Source organism: Podarcis pityusensis, assembly GCF_964106645.2.
Source record: "Podarcis pityusensis genome assembly, chromosome: 4".
In the NCBI taxonomy this organism is placed as follows: domain Eukaryota; kingdom Metazoa; phylum Chordata; class Lepidosauria; order Squamata; family Lacertidae; genus Podarcis; species Podarcis pityusensis.
The window spans coordinates 67732040-67749673 of NC_138027.1; the positions used below are offsets into that span (position 1 = coordinate 67732040).

At 41.9% G+C, this 17634-nt stretch overlaps 3 protein-coding genes across 9 annotated transcripts in view; 1 reads left to right on the forward strand and 2 right to left on the reverse strand.

Annotated features, from left to right (window-relative positions):
* Window positions 1-2635, reverse strand: part of OFD1 (OFD1 centriole and centriolar satellite protein) — a 39286-nt gene extending 36651 nt beyond the window's left edge. For 3 of the 4 annotated variants that reach the window (XR_013984977.1, XM_081001302.1, XM_081001300.1), the window contains exon 1: window positions 2241-2635. The gene's annotated coding sequence lies outside the window, so the exon portion shown is untranslated. The remainder of the gene's footprint in view (window positions 1-2240) is intronic. The other variant, XM_081001301.1, reaches the window with a different exon arrangement.
* On the forward strand, window positions 1522-8343 carry TRAPPC2 (trafficking protein particle complex subunit 2). Of its 2 annotated transcripts, XM_081001466.1 has the most exons (6): window positions 1529-1663; window positions 2688-2849; window positions 3448-3556; window positions 3950-4092; window positions 5267-5354; window positions 7125-8343. In XM_081001466.1, exons 3-6 carry the CDS (start codon window positions 3464-3466, stop codon window positions 7221-7223), a joined length of 423 nt encoding a protein of 140 aa, XP_080857592.1. In that variant the 5' UTR covers window positions 1529-1663; window positions 2688-2849; window positions 3448-3463; the 3' UTR covers window positions 7224-8343. The 2 variants fall into 2 exon arrangements, with proteins under 2 accessions (XP_080857593.1, XP_080857592.1); XM_081001467.1 differs by lacking the exon at window positions 2688-2849 and having other exon boundaries at window positions 1522-1663.
* Window positions 8344-10861: 2518 nt separating this feature from the next.
* Window positions 10862-17632, reverse strand: RAB9A (RAB9A, member RAS oncogene family). Of its 3 annotated transcripts, none has more exons than XM_081001457.1 (3): window positions 17494-17632; window positions 12475-12516; window positions 10862-11770 (listed from the first exon to the last, which is right to left on the reverse strand). In XM_081001457.1, exon 3 carries the CDS (start codon window positions 11731-11733, stop codon window positions 11128-11130), a length of 606 nt encoding a protein of 201 aa, XP_080857583.1. In that variant the 5' UTR covers window positions 11734-11770; window positions 12475-12516; window positions 17494-17632; the 3' UTR covers window positions 10862-11127. The 3 variants fall into 3 exon arrangements, with proteins under 3 accessions (XP_080857583.1, XP_080857582.1, XP_080857584.1); XM_081001456.1 differs by having other exon boundaries at window positions 17498-17631; XM_081001458.1 differs by lacking the exon at window positions 17494-17632 and adding an exon at window positions 17203-17351.
* Between the last annotated feature and the right edge of the window lie 2 nt (window positions 17633-17634).

A 17634-nucleotide genomic window follows, 5' to 3' on the forward strand; every position in this document is an offset into this window, starting at 1 on the left:
ACATCCTGGTACTTACAAAAGGAAGTAAACAGGCATGATTAGTTATATACCTAAGCCACTTTCCTATGTTCTTCTGTTGCCAGCTGTTCTATTCAAAGCATTGAAACTACAATGGCAAAGAACTGGAGACTTGTCCATTTAAAAAAATGCAGGCCTCAAAATTGTATGAATAGGTTTGATCCCAATGGGATGGAAATTTTAAAATGGGTTTGCAAGGAGATTGACTAGGGATTCAGGCAGTGTAAAGGGTAACAGAAGCAAGTAAGGTTGAAGGTAGGATTGAAACACACATCATAATTAAAAAAGGGTGCCTTATTGAAGTCTGAACAGCCTAATGAACTTTCTATATTTATTTTGTTTCTTTAATGTGCATGATTCTTTAATGTTATATTCTGTATGAATGAAAACTGGTACATCAAAAGCATACTTTGAATGCCCCTAAAACAGAACTAGAATGCAGTCCTATATGTGTTTACCAAAGAACAAGGCCCATAGAATTCAGTGACTTCTGAATAAGTACACTTAGGACCATACATTAAAACAGCTCACTTTTACTGTGCACAAAATGTAAGTAACATTCCATCCCACCTCCCGATATTCTTCCAATTCTAAAATGATCAAGAAACAGAAGTGGGGATTAGGCCAGTACAGCAGATATAATAGGCTCAATTCCCAATGGTGAGTTGACCAGTGTCACAACGACGTCAACCCTTGCATTATACAGCTGTGGTAAACACAGCAATGCTTCTGCCAGTTGTGTTGCCACAGAGAGTAGCCAGCATGAGGCCCTGAAATGGGCACTACAAGGGGTGGGGTAGGATTCACTGGATCTTAGTCCCATCCACTCTCTGGAGAGGGGTCTGATTTATGCCTCTCTGCTATGGCAGCTTAGAGCTGGTGCAGCAAAAAAACCCGCCAAAAAAACCCTCCCTTTTCATCAGTGTTCAAAACTCCCATTGTTCTAGGCGCATTTTGTGACAGGGAAATTCATTAGCATGAGCAGTTCCTGAGCTCTGGGCACAGTGCTGTGCCTAGGATTTCAGATTAAAACTACAGAGTGGAAGGAGAGGAGGACCTTTTTCTGCCTCCACACTTCCAGCTACTCTCTGAAGACTGGAAAAGAGACCCGCTTAAGAATATTAGGGGGATTGGCAGGATAAGGACTAGACACCATGTGAAAAATGAATAGAATTATTTTAGCTGTAGTTCATTCATTTTCAGCTTCGTATTTTTTTAAAAAGCATGCTTAGACATTCCGGTGTTGTGCTCATAACCTAGGTTTAAGGTGCCATATCTCTGACACCTTTCATATCTCTGTTTCTAAACACTGCTTTTCATCCTGGTTGGCAAGCCTGTGAGTGTAATTGAGAATTTGTTGTGACCAGCCTCCCAGGGCCGACTCAGATTGTTCTGCCTGTGAAATATTACAATATGCATAACATTCAGAATCAACAGAAAATTGACGTATGTGGTGACACAATTGTTTTAAGATTCTAGAATAACAGAACTGAAAGGAATCTGAGATGTCATCTAGACCTGCTCAACACCAGATCAGGAATGCAGGATTACTACACCTGTGACAGCCATCTCTACTTAAACACCTACAAGAAGTCACCACCACATAGGCGTAGCCAAGGAGAGGCAGCTGCTACCCCTAAATCAAGTAAATACAAATACTTAACTGACCAATCACATCACAGCTAGCTTGGTTCTGCCCCCTAACATAAATCCTTCCCCCCCACAATAAATCCTGGCTATGTGCATGCACCACCACCTCCTGAGACAATATGCTCCTCTGACAAACAGCTCATCCTGTAAGGAAGTATGCCTCCCTGTTATCTCCATCCAGTGCCCTGGTAAATGGCGAGTGGGGAAGAAAGAGAAAGAAAATACATCTTGTTGCCTTGGAGGAGGAGCTATTGTCACAGCTGCAAGTATTCGAGCTGCCTATTTCATTTAACTACTAGATGCAACCGAATTTAATACAGGCCATGTTAGCAGTGGGCAACGCCAGGGTTTTTCCCGTTTCCTACCCATTCCCCAATACGGTGTCTGTTCAATTGTGAAACGAACTAGGGGGTAAGCTAGTTTACAGGTTGAGTCTCCCGACCTTTTTTGTAGTCCCTAGGAAACTTCAGACACCTTCTAAATAATACCAATAATAACAATGCGAGTTGCGCGCAGTCCAGAGCACATTCTCTTCCGTGTTGTTTTTTAAACGACCCTTCCTACTAGCCCACCTCTTTGCTAGACCTTTCGCTCCCCGCCTGCTTTCTGGCCGGCCTCGAGAAGCGCACTCCGCTCCCCGCCCGCCTGGTCGTACCGCGCGGGCGGCTGCGAAAGGGAGCGGCTACGCTTCTCTGGTCAAGGAGAGGCGCTTCAGGAAGCCGGCCGGGCACAACTCTTGAGGCGCGGCGGCGGGGCCCTTCTCATCTCCTCCTTCCGAGTTTCAGGGTCTATTTTGTGGCGAGGAGAGCGGGGAAGTTCTGACACGGGCAGAAAAAGGGAGGCAGCGGCCAGCCGTGAAGTCGCCTCTGAGGCGCGACGAGAGGCTCTTCCAACGGCCTCGCGCAGACGCGCTTCTCAAGGTCCCGCCCCCACTCCCAACGGCCACTCGCTCCCAACCGCCGCTTCTAGGCTCTCGTTGCCGCGGTTACTGCGCTCAGCCAAACACGTCGCTATTGCAGAACTCTCGCGACAACTCGCCGCTGAGAGACCCGCCCATCAGAATCAACCAATAAAAGGGGCTGGTCTCTATGACTACATCACTCTGCGCCGGATGTTTTGGGGAGGAGCGACTCGCTGCCTTCTGTTTTCTCTTCTTTCTGTATCTGCTTTCTGGACCTCAGGTAAAACCTCTTCTTCCTACTCCTGTTAAAACGTCTGCTTGGGAAATAGTTAAACTGGCCCCCGCTGAACGGTCGAGGGTAGAGGCATTGATGGGGGACACCGGTGGTTCCCCATTGAGGTTCTGTGCGGTTCATGCCCACTCACCCTGAGGCCTGAATGTCTGCCAGGATGATAGAATCATATAATTGCATAGTTGGAAAAGACCATGAGGGTCATCTAGTCTAGCCCCTGTGATTTGCAGGAATCTTTTAGGCCAATGTGGGGCTCAACCCACGACCCTGAAATCAATAATCTCTTTTCTTTTTGTTGTTGGTATCAGTCTGTCTGGAGATACAATGGAGTGTGCCTCCAGGGGTGAAGTTAACTGCTGCGTTTGCAGCACTAAAGTGACCTCCCCAGGATGCAAGCCTGGGCACTGTGAACGGAGGTTCTGGGCTTCCCCATTCAAGACTCCACTCTTGGCCTCACTAGTGTGGTCCAGAGGAAAGCACAGCTACTTAGGAAAGAAGGTTGGAGAGGAAGACCAGCTTGAGTCTTCAGCTGTATGATCTATGCTATTTTTCAGACTTCAGCTGTATGATCTATTCTCTTTTTCAGAAGGAATATCTTAATCATGTCTGGAAGCTTCTACTTTGTAATTGTGGGTCACCATGATAATCCAGTGTTTGAAATGGAATTTCTACCAGCTGGTAAAGTAGAGTCTAAGGTGCGAATTTTTGTATAAATACTGAATTTTTACATAGTCATGAGCATGTCTAAGTCCAGAAAGCTGATAGCTCAAGGTCTGTATTAATTTGATGTCAATAGTTGGTTTCTAATTAAATTTGCTGCCATTGAAAATGTTACTGCCCTTATGTAGGGGTAGTGCCTATGTATCTGATTGATGCTTGATTCCTCCCTCTTCCCTCTCTTCCAGCCCCACTTCATCCCCCAAATCAGGCTGATTCAGCATCCAGTCATACACTGGGTTAACATTTTATGGAGGCAGAAAGAATACTGTCTGTATATCTGATGCATTACTGGCCAAATGTATATTACATTTTGCAGTGCATCACAGAAAGTTGTTTTATGCCATACTCAGTTTTGTTGTTTTTTTCAGGATGACCATCGCCATCTCAATCAGTTCATAGCTCATGCTGCTCTTGACCTAGTAGATGAGAATATGTGGCTGTCTAATAATATGTACCTGAAGACTGTGGACAAGTTTAATGAATGGTTTGTTTCTGCTTTTGTCACAGCAGGACATATCCTTTTTTGCTGGAACCTCCAACCTGTGGGCATGTCTTGGTCTGCCAAGGGGTCCAATTTGCCAAGGGGTCCAATTTCTACAAACCATGTCCATCAGCTGACATCACTGATGGTGTCCTACCTTGGCTGCAGGATTCTGTTCCCAGTAGGGAACAAGATGGCACAGCCAAGGAAGCAGGATTTAATCCCTGCTCATCAACTGAATTTGGATCAAAGCCTTGTGCAAAAATGTCCCTTGAAGTAGCTTTCATTTACCATACTTCAAAGAGCCTTTTGCAAAGACTTTATGGCAGCTCCTACACTCCTCTTTGAGCCTTCTGGAGGCTCTTAAAGCCTTTTGCAAGTTTCATCCCTCCCTCTTTCAGGCCCTGATTTCAGAGGCTTAAAGGGGAAGCAGGGGAGACCTGGAAAAGGCTTTGCGAGTCTCCCCTTTTAAGCCAATAAGTAAGGCAGATAATGATAAGGAATTGGCTGTAGTCAAAATAGGTTCCCCACCTGTTTTAGAGCATTTTTTGTTGTTCTGTAGTTAATAAAAGGGATAAATGGATATGATTGATTTTGAGCTAATGCAGAACCAGAGTGTATTCATTTGAGAATGGGAGGCAACTATGAACTGAAATACATGGTGCCATCTGGAGAGGATTAAACATTGCTTTTGGGTCACACAAGCGGCCCTTCAATTTGTACCCAATGGAAGTATGATTTCATATTTCCAAATGTTATTGCTCACTTGCTTAGGCCATCTTGACCCGCTCATACAAGGTGCACTTGGCTGATGTCTGCCATCTGTTTCACATACTACAAATCTAGGCAATTCCCTTTTAGTTCAGGAATCAAATTAGGGGACCCTCAGGTCTAGTCCGACTTAGTACCTTTATCTCTATATTGTACTTGCAGTCGTCTGTCTTCATGCTGATAACCTAGTGTGCATGCCTGAGAAAAGCAAGTGGCAGCCCAGTTAGGGCTACTGGCAGGAGTGGGGGTGGGGGTCTTTCTTCACGTTTATCCACACATACCTGCTGCCCCCAATAAGTGACAGGGAGTACAGGGTGTGACTGGGGGCAAGCTGTGAGAGGAAGGAAAAGATCAGGGATAAAGGAAGGGTGGTTGGTAAAACCCCTAGGCACCCCCTAGTGTTAAAAAAGTGGTTATTTTCTTAATTTGTTCTACATATGAGATTTATAATGCTTCATGATGTAAGGCAAGAAGATGGAATCAAAAACTTCTTTAGTGATGTCTATGACTTGTATATAAAGGTAAGTATCCATAACAGAAGTAGCTAGCATTGTGCCCTCTGGCTGTTGTTGAACTACAGCTCCCATTAGTGCAAGACACCAGAGGTAATGGTCAGGGATGATGGGAGTTGTAACCCAGCAACAGCTGGAGAGCCCTATATCTTCCCTCATTGATCAACTCTTATCTGTGCTAATACAGTGGTACCTTGGTTTAAGAACCGCCCTGTTTACGAACTATATGGTTTACGAACTCCACAAAACCGGAAGTAGTGTTTTACGAAGTTTACCTCAGTCTAAGAATGGAATCCGAACAGTGGAAGGGCACCGGCAGCGGGAGGCCTCATTAGGGAAAGCGCGCCTCAGTTTAAGAACGGTTTCGGTTTAAGAATGGACTTCCAGAAATGATTAAGTTCGTAAACCTTGGTACCACTGTATAGGAAGCTATGCAGTATTAATATTGGGAATCTTGGTCTGGAAAAGGCACCCTATCTTATTCAGTTTTCACCTAGAGGAGGTTAATTAGCAGTCAAGTCTATGAACAGAACCGCATTTAGAAGGAAGTGTAAATTGCTGTTTAGCATGTTTCTATTATAAAGGATGACATATTTAGGCTTATGTTACAAGGACTCCCCCCTGCCTCGCCCCCAAAGTGATGGAAAGGAAGATTCCACAGCACAGGTATAACAAGTTGTGTTGACAATACAGGAAAGCAAGCTGGACTGCTTCTGAAATGAGTCAGTGACTCATGCTAGGAAGCAACATGTGTCATAGGAGGGAAGGAGTTGTATGCACACCCCTTCTTTCCTGCCAGGTTTTCACAGTAGAAACAAATGATCTGCACTTACTTTGCTTTTCAGGAACAAGAAGCAAAGAAATTTGGCCCTGCCTCCTCATTCAAGGACAGAAATAATATGATAGCTCACTTTGTACATTGCATTAAACTACGACTTGTGAATGCACACCATGCTAGTCCATGCTGCTGAAAAGCTTAGATTGTGCTCATGGTTTGTTTGGAAAGAAACAGGCCTAGGTTCAGATATCAAATGGTGGCACAGAAGCAGGGGAGAAGCGGAGAACTCTGTAGCAGCATGCTACACCATAGTTTGTTTTAAACTATGGTTTAATATGAAGTACAAACTAGGGCGGTATCAGACAGCTACGTATGGCTAGAACAGTCATGTAGATCCTGACATTAACCTATTGTCTAAAAAGTATTTGGAGATGGTTGATCATAGTGGGAAATAACAGTTGTGCCCACCTGTAGTAGAGACTTTTGCTTGCATAGTGGGACTTCTCTCACTAGCCCCTGTGTACACCAAAATCTGCTTCAGGGTTTGGGGAATCCTGTGAAGATTTTGGAGATACTCAGTTGGAAGATGAAGTACCCTCATGCAGTGTTGAATTTTCCTTTTCTATAAAAAACCTCATCAACTGAATAGTCATATTTACCTAATTCACAAGCAACACTAAACAAAAAACATTCTCTTGTTGTGCGCTAAGCCATGGTTTGGCATAGCATGTCCAAACCTGGGCTCATGGTTTGTCTTGCTCCAGACAAACCATGAGCTGTAAGCAAAGAGCAATACTTTGCAGTTTGTCTAGAGCAAGATAAATAACAAGACTGGATTCAGATAACATACTAAACCAAACTATGGCCTAGCTCACAGCAGCAGGAATGGCAGAGGAGCAAAGTGGCTGTAATTTGGCTTAGCTGTATGTGGTTCAGCCTAGACCTTTTTTGGCATGTCTTAATTACTAATATGTTCTCACTATGTTAATTTCTTTCCTCAGTTTGCGATGAATCCATTTTATGAACAGAATTCCCAGATTCGATCAACTGCATTTGACAGAAAAGTCCAGTTTCTTGGGAAAAAGCATCTTTTAAGTTGAGTTACTATAACTGTATTAGAACCTAAATAGCCTGCTGTATATCTGACATTTCTGAACCTATAAAGGCTAATCTATATTTTAAAAAAACAAACCACTTAAGGCTATCTATTACCTTGTATGAAAACCAATTTCAGGAGCCTAACAGATGTCTTTATTATAGGTGATCACTCTAGCTATAAAACATTTGTATATATCAAAATTAATTTTAAAAATTAAATATTTAAAGCAGCACCTCCACTAGCTTGGCAAAAGGTTAAATGAAGAACCTAGGTTTTTTTTAATAACTAAAGCAAGCCAGACCTCAGGATTTTTTGATCAGTGTGAAAGCATTCAGTTCAGGGCTATGTCAGTATTAAGACTAACCAGATACCAGAGTGGTGTGTTGAAATGAAAAAGGTATGGATAGCAGAACAGAAACACAACTACCCTGAAACACATAGTTACAAGTGAATCGCCTCAGTTCAACTTGCTACCATTTTATTGGAATACTTGAGCACATAGTTGGGCAGAAACACACTATTTGCTTACAAGTGACTTCATTATCACGTGCACATGTGAATGAAGCAACAGGATGCAAAAAGGGTGATGTGTTTTGCCTGTAAAACTTATTTGTAGTAACTTGCTGCTCCTCAAGTTTTTACTCAAAGTATTAACACCAAGCAACTAAACTGAAATTTAAAAGGTCAGAACTAAATCCCACTACTTTGTTTTCTATAATACACTTATTATATTGGGAACAATCCAATCAGGTTAAGCACTATCCAGTCCTATTCTAGGTAGATTGAATAGCCTGTATTCTTAATCTTCTAACTTTGACATCAGTGATGTGTACTGTATATGAAAGACCATATAGCCTTAGCCTGGAAAAGAGTAAGGAAGAAAGCCAAAAACATCTATAGGTAGTCTGGTTCTCAATAAAGCCTTACATTAAATAACTCATTTATATGTTTTACTAAAGAATTTGCTTAAGCCTATTGAAGTTTCATTGTGCTACATTCCTACTGAGGGGTTACGTTTCACGACAAACATACTGAAGTAATAGGATAACATATGTGATGTTTGATTCATTTGCAGAGATTCTGAATTAACATTCCAAATAAAATGTAAATTTATAATATTATATGCATTGATGCTCTCTGAATGGGTCATTAAGTCTTTCAGTTCATTAAACTATTCTGATATTAACTGCTGCCCTGGGTATGTTGTAATTTAACAGGAGGAAGTATTCAGCAGTACAAACAGAGTATTTTGTGTCTTTAACCATTTAGATCTCTTTTCTTTAGTATATGTAGAAAAAGCCTTGGATAACTAGCACAAGTCATAATACTTCAGAACTCTCTGAATTACAGTAACATAAGTCACAAAACCATTTGGCCCAAGGATTCTGTGACATTGTGCTGTTCAAGAACACACACTATGGCTGGCACCCAAAACTGTGCAGGCAGTGTTCTGCTCATGCAACAGAACTTCTGCTTCCTCTCCCCACTACCCACCAATCTGCTGGATCAATTTTGGAGAATGCACGAGGGGCTTCAGGAGAGGAGAAAGTTGCTGTTTTACAAGCAAGAGTCTGTTGTGCAAACAAAATGGCAGCACTGGGTACAGCCCATTATAAATGGGCACAAGACTGAGGGTGGTATTCAACAAAGTTTTACTCTTGAGTGGACCCACTGAAATTAATGAACATAAGCTAGGTCCATTGATTTCAGTAGGTCTGTGTTGAGTAAAACTTAACTGACTACCACTCCAAGTTAACATATACTTGTAGGGTCACTATTTTCTGGGAAACCTCTTATTTGAGGAACATTAGCGATGTTTTTTTCAAAAGAGTGTGTGTGTGTGTGTGCACACGCGCACACACACATTTCTGTCATTACTTATGCTTTCGAGTTTAAACACTAAAATACAGTAATGAAGCCCTGTAGGTCATATTTACTGATAAAGAGATGGTTTCCTTTTCCACCCAGCCATATACCAACACACTCTAGTTTTCACCCCCTCTGCCGAATTCTGCCTAGTGTCCAAAACCTGTAGTTTGACAATATATTCACTGGAATAAGTACATGAGCTCCTTGTCAACCTGCAGCTCAAAGATCTGTAGGATCCTTCCTGCACTGATGTTAGGCAGATGGGTAGGTGATAGGAAACCTTCTGAGGAAGTGTCACCCTCTCACAAGTTATGCTGTTTCTGTTCTCACTGATAACATTAGCATATTGGCCCTCTGAGATGTTTATCACCTTAAACAGCATTCATTTTTAATAACTTCACAAAGCTAATGGCAATAAGGCATCTTGCATAGCGAGTACCCCGGCAAAAAGTATAGCGCTTCCACACACAAGTGGTAAAGCAAAATATCTTCTCTACTCAGCCATCTAGCCACATACTTTTCTAGCATGTGTGTGAGAGTAGTTCAGATCATATGCCCTTTTTTATGCTGCCCATTAAGCATGGCCTAAATCTCCAGCCACAGCTCTATTGTCAGTTGATCAAAGTACAGAAAGCCCCATAGATCAAGATTAAATAATTTGTATGAAGTCACGAGCAAGCAGTTGAAGGCAACTGCTCTTTTAATGCTTCTGAGAAGATCTGCCTAAGGCATAAGGAATGAGTGAAAAGTTCTCATCCTGAGTCCAACCTGCCCTTTCTCGCACTTATTGAGCTGCATTGTGTTGCAACAACTGCCTGAGAATGGATGTTATCCATCCAAAAAGCAATCTAACAAAAGGGAGTGCCTGGAGTGGGGAATCTGGCTCTCCAGACGTTTGAGTTCAACTCCCATCAGCCCCAGCCTGTGTGGGCAGGGCTGATGGGAGTTGTAGTCCAACAACCTCTGGAGAGCACAGGTTCAGCTTCGCTCGTATCAAACATTGTGGTATTCACACATACTTCAGCTGCTTAAGATAATGCCATGGAAAACTGCTCAGTGAGAAAGGCAGAGGCAGTGAACCTTTCGACCATCTCTCATAGTGAAACAACTTGCAGCAGAATCCTGTGTTTACTCAAGAGTTAGTCACATTGCTTCCAATACAGATTACTCTCAAGATAAGTGTGCACAGGATTGCAGCTCTAACTTTTAAAAATGTTGCTACAAAAAATTATTGAATGCTTTCTCACTCAAAACCTTAAATCCTGCAATCCAAGTAACTGCCCACTGGGGCCAGGATAAACAGCTATTTAAGATTGACAATACATAATTAAGATTAAAACCATGCCAAAGGGAAATTTTAGTATCAATGAGGAGCTACATTAAGCCCCTTCTTTTGAAAACTCTTGATATGTTCTCCAACCTTATAGAAATCGGTTACAGGTGAAAGGGGCAGGAAGACACAACCAGGCAGGCTCCATGTATGCAGGTTTATTTCCTAACATAAAATCTACAGGCAATTCAGTGACACTAGGCAAATAGCAAAAGCCCTTAAAATATTTATATTAGCTTTGATTTTTTTAAAGAAAAATCACTTTAAAGATGAGAACTAGAACAAGACCCTATCACCTACCATTACTGCTTTATGAAAAAAGGGTTTTAGTGAAGCAAAACATGGGCTGGTGATCTCATAAAAATATATATGTACATATAAAAAAATCTATTCTGCATCTGAATTTCAGAACAAGTCCTCCCAAGTAGTGCTTCTAGAACTTTCAAGTTTTAGTATATAATTTATTAATTTTCAAATGACACATTTAAATTAAATCAACTCTTCAGCTGGTACCTTCCCAGATGTCAGACTCCACTAACATAGTAACAGGCTACTTATTGAAAAGAAGCTTTCCTCTGCCGACACATAAAGCAGTAGAATGTTACAGTTTTAATATATTAGAGTGGCACCCACTGAATCATATTTGATCTATTATTACTTCAAGTTAAGTTAGAACTATATATGGCTGGAAAGTAAAACAAAATAGTCAACAGCATGATGAGCTAGGCTTGGGCTTCCGGTGAAGGTTTACTGTATCAGTTTGAATCAAGTGATCTGACCTATCATCAGTGGCAAGAACTCTTCGAACAGCTTCCTCAAAGGCTGCAGCAACATTAATGGCATCTTTTGCACTGGTTTCAAAGTAAGGATGGTTGCCGTTGTTCCTGCACCAGTTCTGGACTTCTTCTGTAGACACTTGCCTCTCGCTAATATCAACTTTGTTTCCCAGTATCACAAAAGGAAACGTTTCAGGCTCTTTGACATCCGCATAGTAAATGAATTCTTTCTTCCAATTGCCCAGATTCTGGAAGCTCTGAGAGTCATCTACGCTGAAAGTGAGAAGGCAGCAGTCAGAACCTCTATAGAAAGGAGTCCGCAAGCTCCTAAAACGTTCTTGACCAGCCGTGTCCCATATCTGCATTGTGACAAAGTGTCCATCCACTTCCAGGTCTTTATTTAAAAACTCGACACCTATTGTGTGGAACAGCTCTGTGTCAAACTTGTTAGTGACGTATCTGTTCATAATCGAACTCTTGCCCACTCCTCCATCGCCAAGAAGGATTACTTTAAGGAGCGTTGATTTTGCTGACATTGTTGCTTCAAGAACAGATATTTTCTTATGTCCAGTTCTGCAAAATAGAACAGATCTTGTTCATACAAAGAAATTCCCACTTGTTACACAAATATCTATTTGATATGGGATTTACTTATTTATTATAACTGGCCCTTCCTCACAAAAGAGCTGAGGCTAGCAGTATTCATAAATTCATCCATTAAAATCAGTTCAAAAATAATAGATAGATTTAAATGCAATATAACTGTAAGCAACAACATAGACAGATAAAGCTCTTCTACTATATGCTAAAGGTCTGCTGTAAATGTTAGCAATTAAATCAAGGGCACTTTAGTTGCTTTCTAAAGTTTAGTCACAAATGGTAGATTGATTTTAATTATACTAAAATCATTCTGTGAATGAGAAATTATCATGCTATACAAACTGACTGCATGCTAACAGCCAGGCTGCCAGTATAAGATCAGGCTTGCTCTCGTCTCCATCCACCCAGACGTCTTACAACCACCATGACCACTGTTAAACTAACTCCATCCTGCTTTTGAACTGACCTGATCCTCATGAAGCATCTCAGAAAACAGTGGTAATATGAACAGTTCCTAATATTTGTCTAAAGGGAAATTTCTGGGATTTACCAGTATTCTGCCAAGCAACCACTTCTGCCATATTTCCTGATACACCCTCCTCCCCTCGATCTTTCCTGTACTTGAAATTTTAGAAATGCAGAAGACATCTAATATTACAAGCATATGAAACACTTACCAAATAAGCTACCCTTACTGTTCAGTCATTGTAATCCAACACCTGTAAAAAAGAGAGACATTGTATTCACTTTTAGACACAGTAATGCCATGCACTTTAAAAACCCTCAACAACTACTAAGGCTGTACACCAGCAAAGGTGCCTTTAGATGTAGTGTGCAACTCTTACCAGTGGAGAGGCCTACAGACAGGAAAACACTTACATCTCAGGAGGATCACCTAGTACACCCACAGAAAGCTCAGTAGGTGCAGGTATAGCATTGGAAGTGTATCTCTGGTAGGAAAGCTTGAAAGTGGGCAGATCACAAAAGCCCCTGGATCTGCAGGGATCCAAAAAGCTTTCATTCCACCAACATGCCCTATATATCCCCTCCCATTTGTGTTTTTAGGAGGAAAACTTTTTAAAAGTCAAAATTAGAGAAGAACAAGAAAAGCCAAACTCCCAAACCCCCTGGCAGAGCAACGAAGCAGGGCTTAGGCAGTGGCAGTAGCTTGATCACAGAATATCCCCCCCCCCCCCACTTAAGATTACTTGGCAAATAATAAGTTATTGTGTAATCATGGTAAGCTTAACCCCCCTTTTTTTGAGGAAGTGAAACGTTCACGTGCTGCTTTTTAGAATAACTAGATGGAAAAGAGGAAGCAGAAAACCAAGGTATGCTTTCATTGTATGCTAGTAAGTTGAGGTTTGGGGGGAAGCAGAGCAGAACAGAACAGAAAAATGTAAAGGTGCATTTTCTATAAAAATAAATAAATGTGGGAGCAGTTATTTTAAGAGCTGACTTTGGGAATATAAGTAATGCCAACTACACAGGCAACACTGAATAGCTTTGGGAGTCCAGTCACAGATACTGAGCTTTTGTGCAGGGCAAGGCAGATATGAAAAAGACTGGACATGGAGGACAGAATCACAAACTGAAGCAGTGTCTTCTTAGTATAAACCAAAATGGTTCGAGCAAGTCTCTACAACAGGTGGGGAAACTTTGGCCCTCCAGAAGTTGCTCAACTGCAGATCCCATCATTGCTACCACTGACCATGGTTTTGGGGACTGATACAACTGGAAGACTATAGGAGCCCCACTCCTGCTCTATAATTTCACTTAAAGCACATGCCACACTGCAAATATGTGAATATTAGCATAAGCATCAACAGATTTACATGTATTAGACTGTCCCCTCCAAAGTCCAGATCATATCGTATTTTGATTTGTAATGTTACTTTAATGCCATAATTTGAACTACCTGCATTTCATACATATTTAGCCGTTTAATGTTTTGTAAACCACCCTGATGTTTTTACCTTTAAGGGTAGATTTTTTTTTAATATTGCACTCTACCTTTCTGAAGAAACTAATGGTTTTCATGTTATTCCAAGCATTTTATTCTTTATAGTCTAGTTCTTATGCCTTTTTAATGTAAGTGATTATATACCTGGAAATAAAAACACAAATCTATACATGTCTACCCAAAAGAAAGCTGTACCAAATCACAGCACTGCAGCCTCAGTTTAATTAAAATTGTAGTACTTCTTGAGTAATCATTGACAGGATTAAGATGTATGACAGGATTAGGCTGTTCATGTTTCAGGTCTATAGCCTTATTGCTTCTCTTATCAAACTTTGTTCAAGTAACCAGATGAAGAAGTAGTAGAAAGGCACTTTGCAGGGGTGTGAAAGGTAATTCAGTGTTGGGGGGATTTAACTCACTATATTATTTTAACCCACTATATTATTTTTCCCCAGGTAAAAAAAAAAATCTAACTACTTACAAATCACTTCAAGGGTGCTTTGTAATTTCGACTTATAACAATATATTCTGTAGCACCAAATTATTTGTTAAATGAGATTTACTTTAAAGGCAGTCAAAGTACTTCAGATGTTCTGTAAAGTATGTAAACAAGTATGTTTGACTACTGAAAGCTAGGGGTTAGGATTACTTTGAAATTCAGAATACCAGCTATCAGGTGTGCTGGACTCTTTTTAAACTGAGATCTGGGGTTTCGGTCCACTTATTTATGAATGTCTAATTTAATACCAAATAAAGCTAGAAACACGCATGAGTGTATAGGAATATTTAAAACAGTGATGTCTGTTGGGTTTCTAAGTTCCCACTGAAGTTAAAGAGGAATTTAAGTCATACATGTGCAGGATTATAGCTTATGTGTTTTTCTTGATAGGCAAATCTGATAGCACTAATTGAAACAGTCCAGTCATGCTTCGAGAAGAAAGCTGGATTTACAGACTCCCATGGTGCAAGCCTGGTCTCTCATAGATAAGAAAATCCTATCAGCAGCATGTACCTTTACCTCATCAGATCACAAGGCCCCATTCACCATCACCATCCCCCTCTTGTCTGGATCAAGCTATTCCAGAGGAACTTAAAAACTGAAGAGCCTGTATTCAAGAAGCGCTAGTTCGAGGGACTAGAAAGTTAAGGCCCAATATACTACCTGTACCATATCACAAAATCCATGGCCAGCTATAAATACGCACTAGATGTGGAGAGCAAATGGCACACATTACAGGAATTTAAAGCTATTTAATCACTGACTCGGAAAATAGGACCATAAAAATCTAAAACCAGAAGGTTTTTGTCCTTCTGGTGAAATAAAGCAAAACTTGATGCAATCATTTACACATCAGAACCTGTTCCTCAAAGCTTCCCCAAAGGCTTAAGCATTTTTTTCAAATCTATGTTATCTATAATAGCTTTTGTGCCTACTATCAGATTCCTTTTCCCTCCTCATGACTTAATTACACGAGTCAGAGCTTCCAATAAAAATATTGGTGAAATTACAATGGCTGCTCACACTGTGGTGTTGCAGCTCCAGCCCAGTGGAATCAGTAACCAGCTGAAATTTGAAAGTGGCCCAACATCTTGATATTTAGGGGGGAAACTGAAGATGTTTTAGTTTAAGTTTTCCCACAAATGACTCAGTCATTTTATGGAATATTAATTCTACAATTGTAGAATTAGGGTTAGTCTTTTTGGAGTCTCTCTCTTGTATTTTAACTCACTTTATCTTATTGTACGCCACTTCAATAGCTTCTGGTTGTGAGGCAATTTCTAAATATGTAAGATAAAATTTTAAAATATGTACAGCTGGGAAATGATGATACGGCAACCCTGCTGAAACTAGGCAAGTCTGGGTCTGGTCAGTGCCTAGAAACTCCATGGTAAGACACCTTAAGTTCCATGATGAAATGAAGGTGGGATAAAAGTGTACTAAACAAATACTAATTCTATCCACAAATGAATACTGCAGACACTCATAAACATTCTTTAAGCAGCAGGAATGAAGTGTCATGTGTTCAAGAAAACAAGCACCTGCAATTTCCCCACTCCTGGTTGTATGGCAGGAGTGTGTTAACATAACACAACTTTAGCAATAGGTTTGTCAGACTTCTGACACCCCACCTCCACCCCACATTAGTGATTTGTGCAATTTAAAAGTGGGATCTCCCCCCCCCCACACACACACCGGCAGCTTGATCTTTTCAGAGATTTTTTTAGAAGTTGACATAAAATATTTCCCCTCCAATTTTAGATTTAAGTTGCAGACAGGCAAGGTTAGCTTAAGTATAAGGAAGTACTTTTTAACTAGGTACAGTGAGGCAATGTACTAAGCGGCCTAGGAAAACAGTAGAATATCCTTCACTGGAAGTTTTGGCATAATGAAGTTTATCTACAAAGCTTCTTCACCCTAGGATAACTATGAATCTGACACAAGGAAACCAGAGCTGTTCGGTTACAGGCTCAGAAAACAGGGCTAGAGAAACTTAAGTCAGACCATTGTGTCTTGAAGAATTTTGAAGTTAAGCAGCACTCAGGGTAGTCCTTTACATACCACAAAGTTGCACCTTCATTCAAGTGGCTTTCCAACACAATCAAGAATTACTTTTACGCAATATTCTGAAAAAAAATGTTTTGAAACTCTTATCCTTGCTAAGGACAAACACCCTACATTTCCCTGTTCTTCCATATGACAGAAACAACCAAAAAATTCTTAACAGTTTTAAACCAACCCACAGCAGTTATTTGCCACACAGCTAGATAGACCCAGTACTTCATCTCAATTGGCACTGGATAAGCAGAAAGCAAAAGCTCTTTGTTTTCATGCACAGGTAGGAAGACTTTGTTCACAAAAAACCAGACGAGCAGCCAAGTAAATGGTATCATACATCATCCTCAAATGGGAAGGTATGGGGATTTTCCACATGAAAAGCGCCAGAAAAAAATGAAGGCAGACAAAGGGGACATACATAAGAAGCGGAGCTGTCCTTTGAGCAGTCCAGTGACTTTAATCAGTTCTGAGAAACTGCCCTAGGGAGAAACTGGTCATGTGCCAGCCGATAAGTATAGAAGAGCAGCTATTTCTCAAGCGAACCGCCGCCGCCTGCCTCTCCATCACGGGATCTTTAATCACGCCACCTTTTGCAAGTCAGGCAGGAAAACAGGCGGGCAGCATCAGCCGCCTGAGACCCCAGCCCCCCTCCTCCTCCTGCTCCGAGGAAGTTTCACGAAGCACCTCCATAGGGAAAAGCTTCTCTCGTCACTGCGCAGGAAACGAGCCCATGGCGAAAGGTGCGGACCCTGACACCACCCCACAAAACAACAACGCCCCCTCTCTAGTACCGCAGTCCTACCGCGGGCTTCAAATCAATGAAATATATATACCCATTGCACGGCTGGGTAGCCTGAGGAAGCGATTTAAACTCGGCTTACTTACCCTGCAAAACAACCACTCTTTTTGGGGGGGGGAGGGGGGAGTCGCTGGCTCCCTTTTTTGCGACAAGGGGACCCCCAGCCACCCAAAAGCCAAGAAGCAGAACCAGGGCAGCCCTACAGCATCCCTCCCCAGCAAGCAAGGCATGAACCGGCTGCTAGCCCAGCTTGCCCGGTCCCGTAAAGCCCCCCGTGTCCCCCCGAAAGCCAACGGAGACCGCCTTCCTCCTCCTCCTCCTCCTTTCCGCCCGCCGCCCGGAGGAAAGGGGCCCGGCGCTCGCTCGCGCCCACCTACCTACCACGAAGGCGGCGAGGGGCGAAGACGAGGCTCTCCGAGTCACCCGCAGCCGCCGTTCGCAAAGGTGCCAGGGGTGGTGGGGGAGGGGCCGCTTCGGAGGAGAAAAAAACAACATGGCGGAGGCTGCGCCACGGGGGC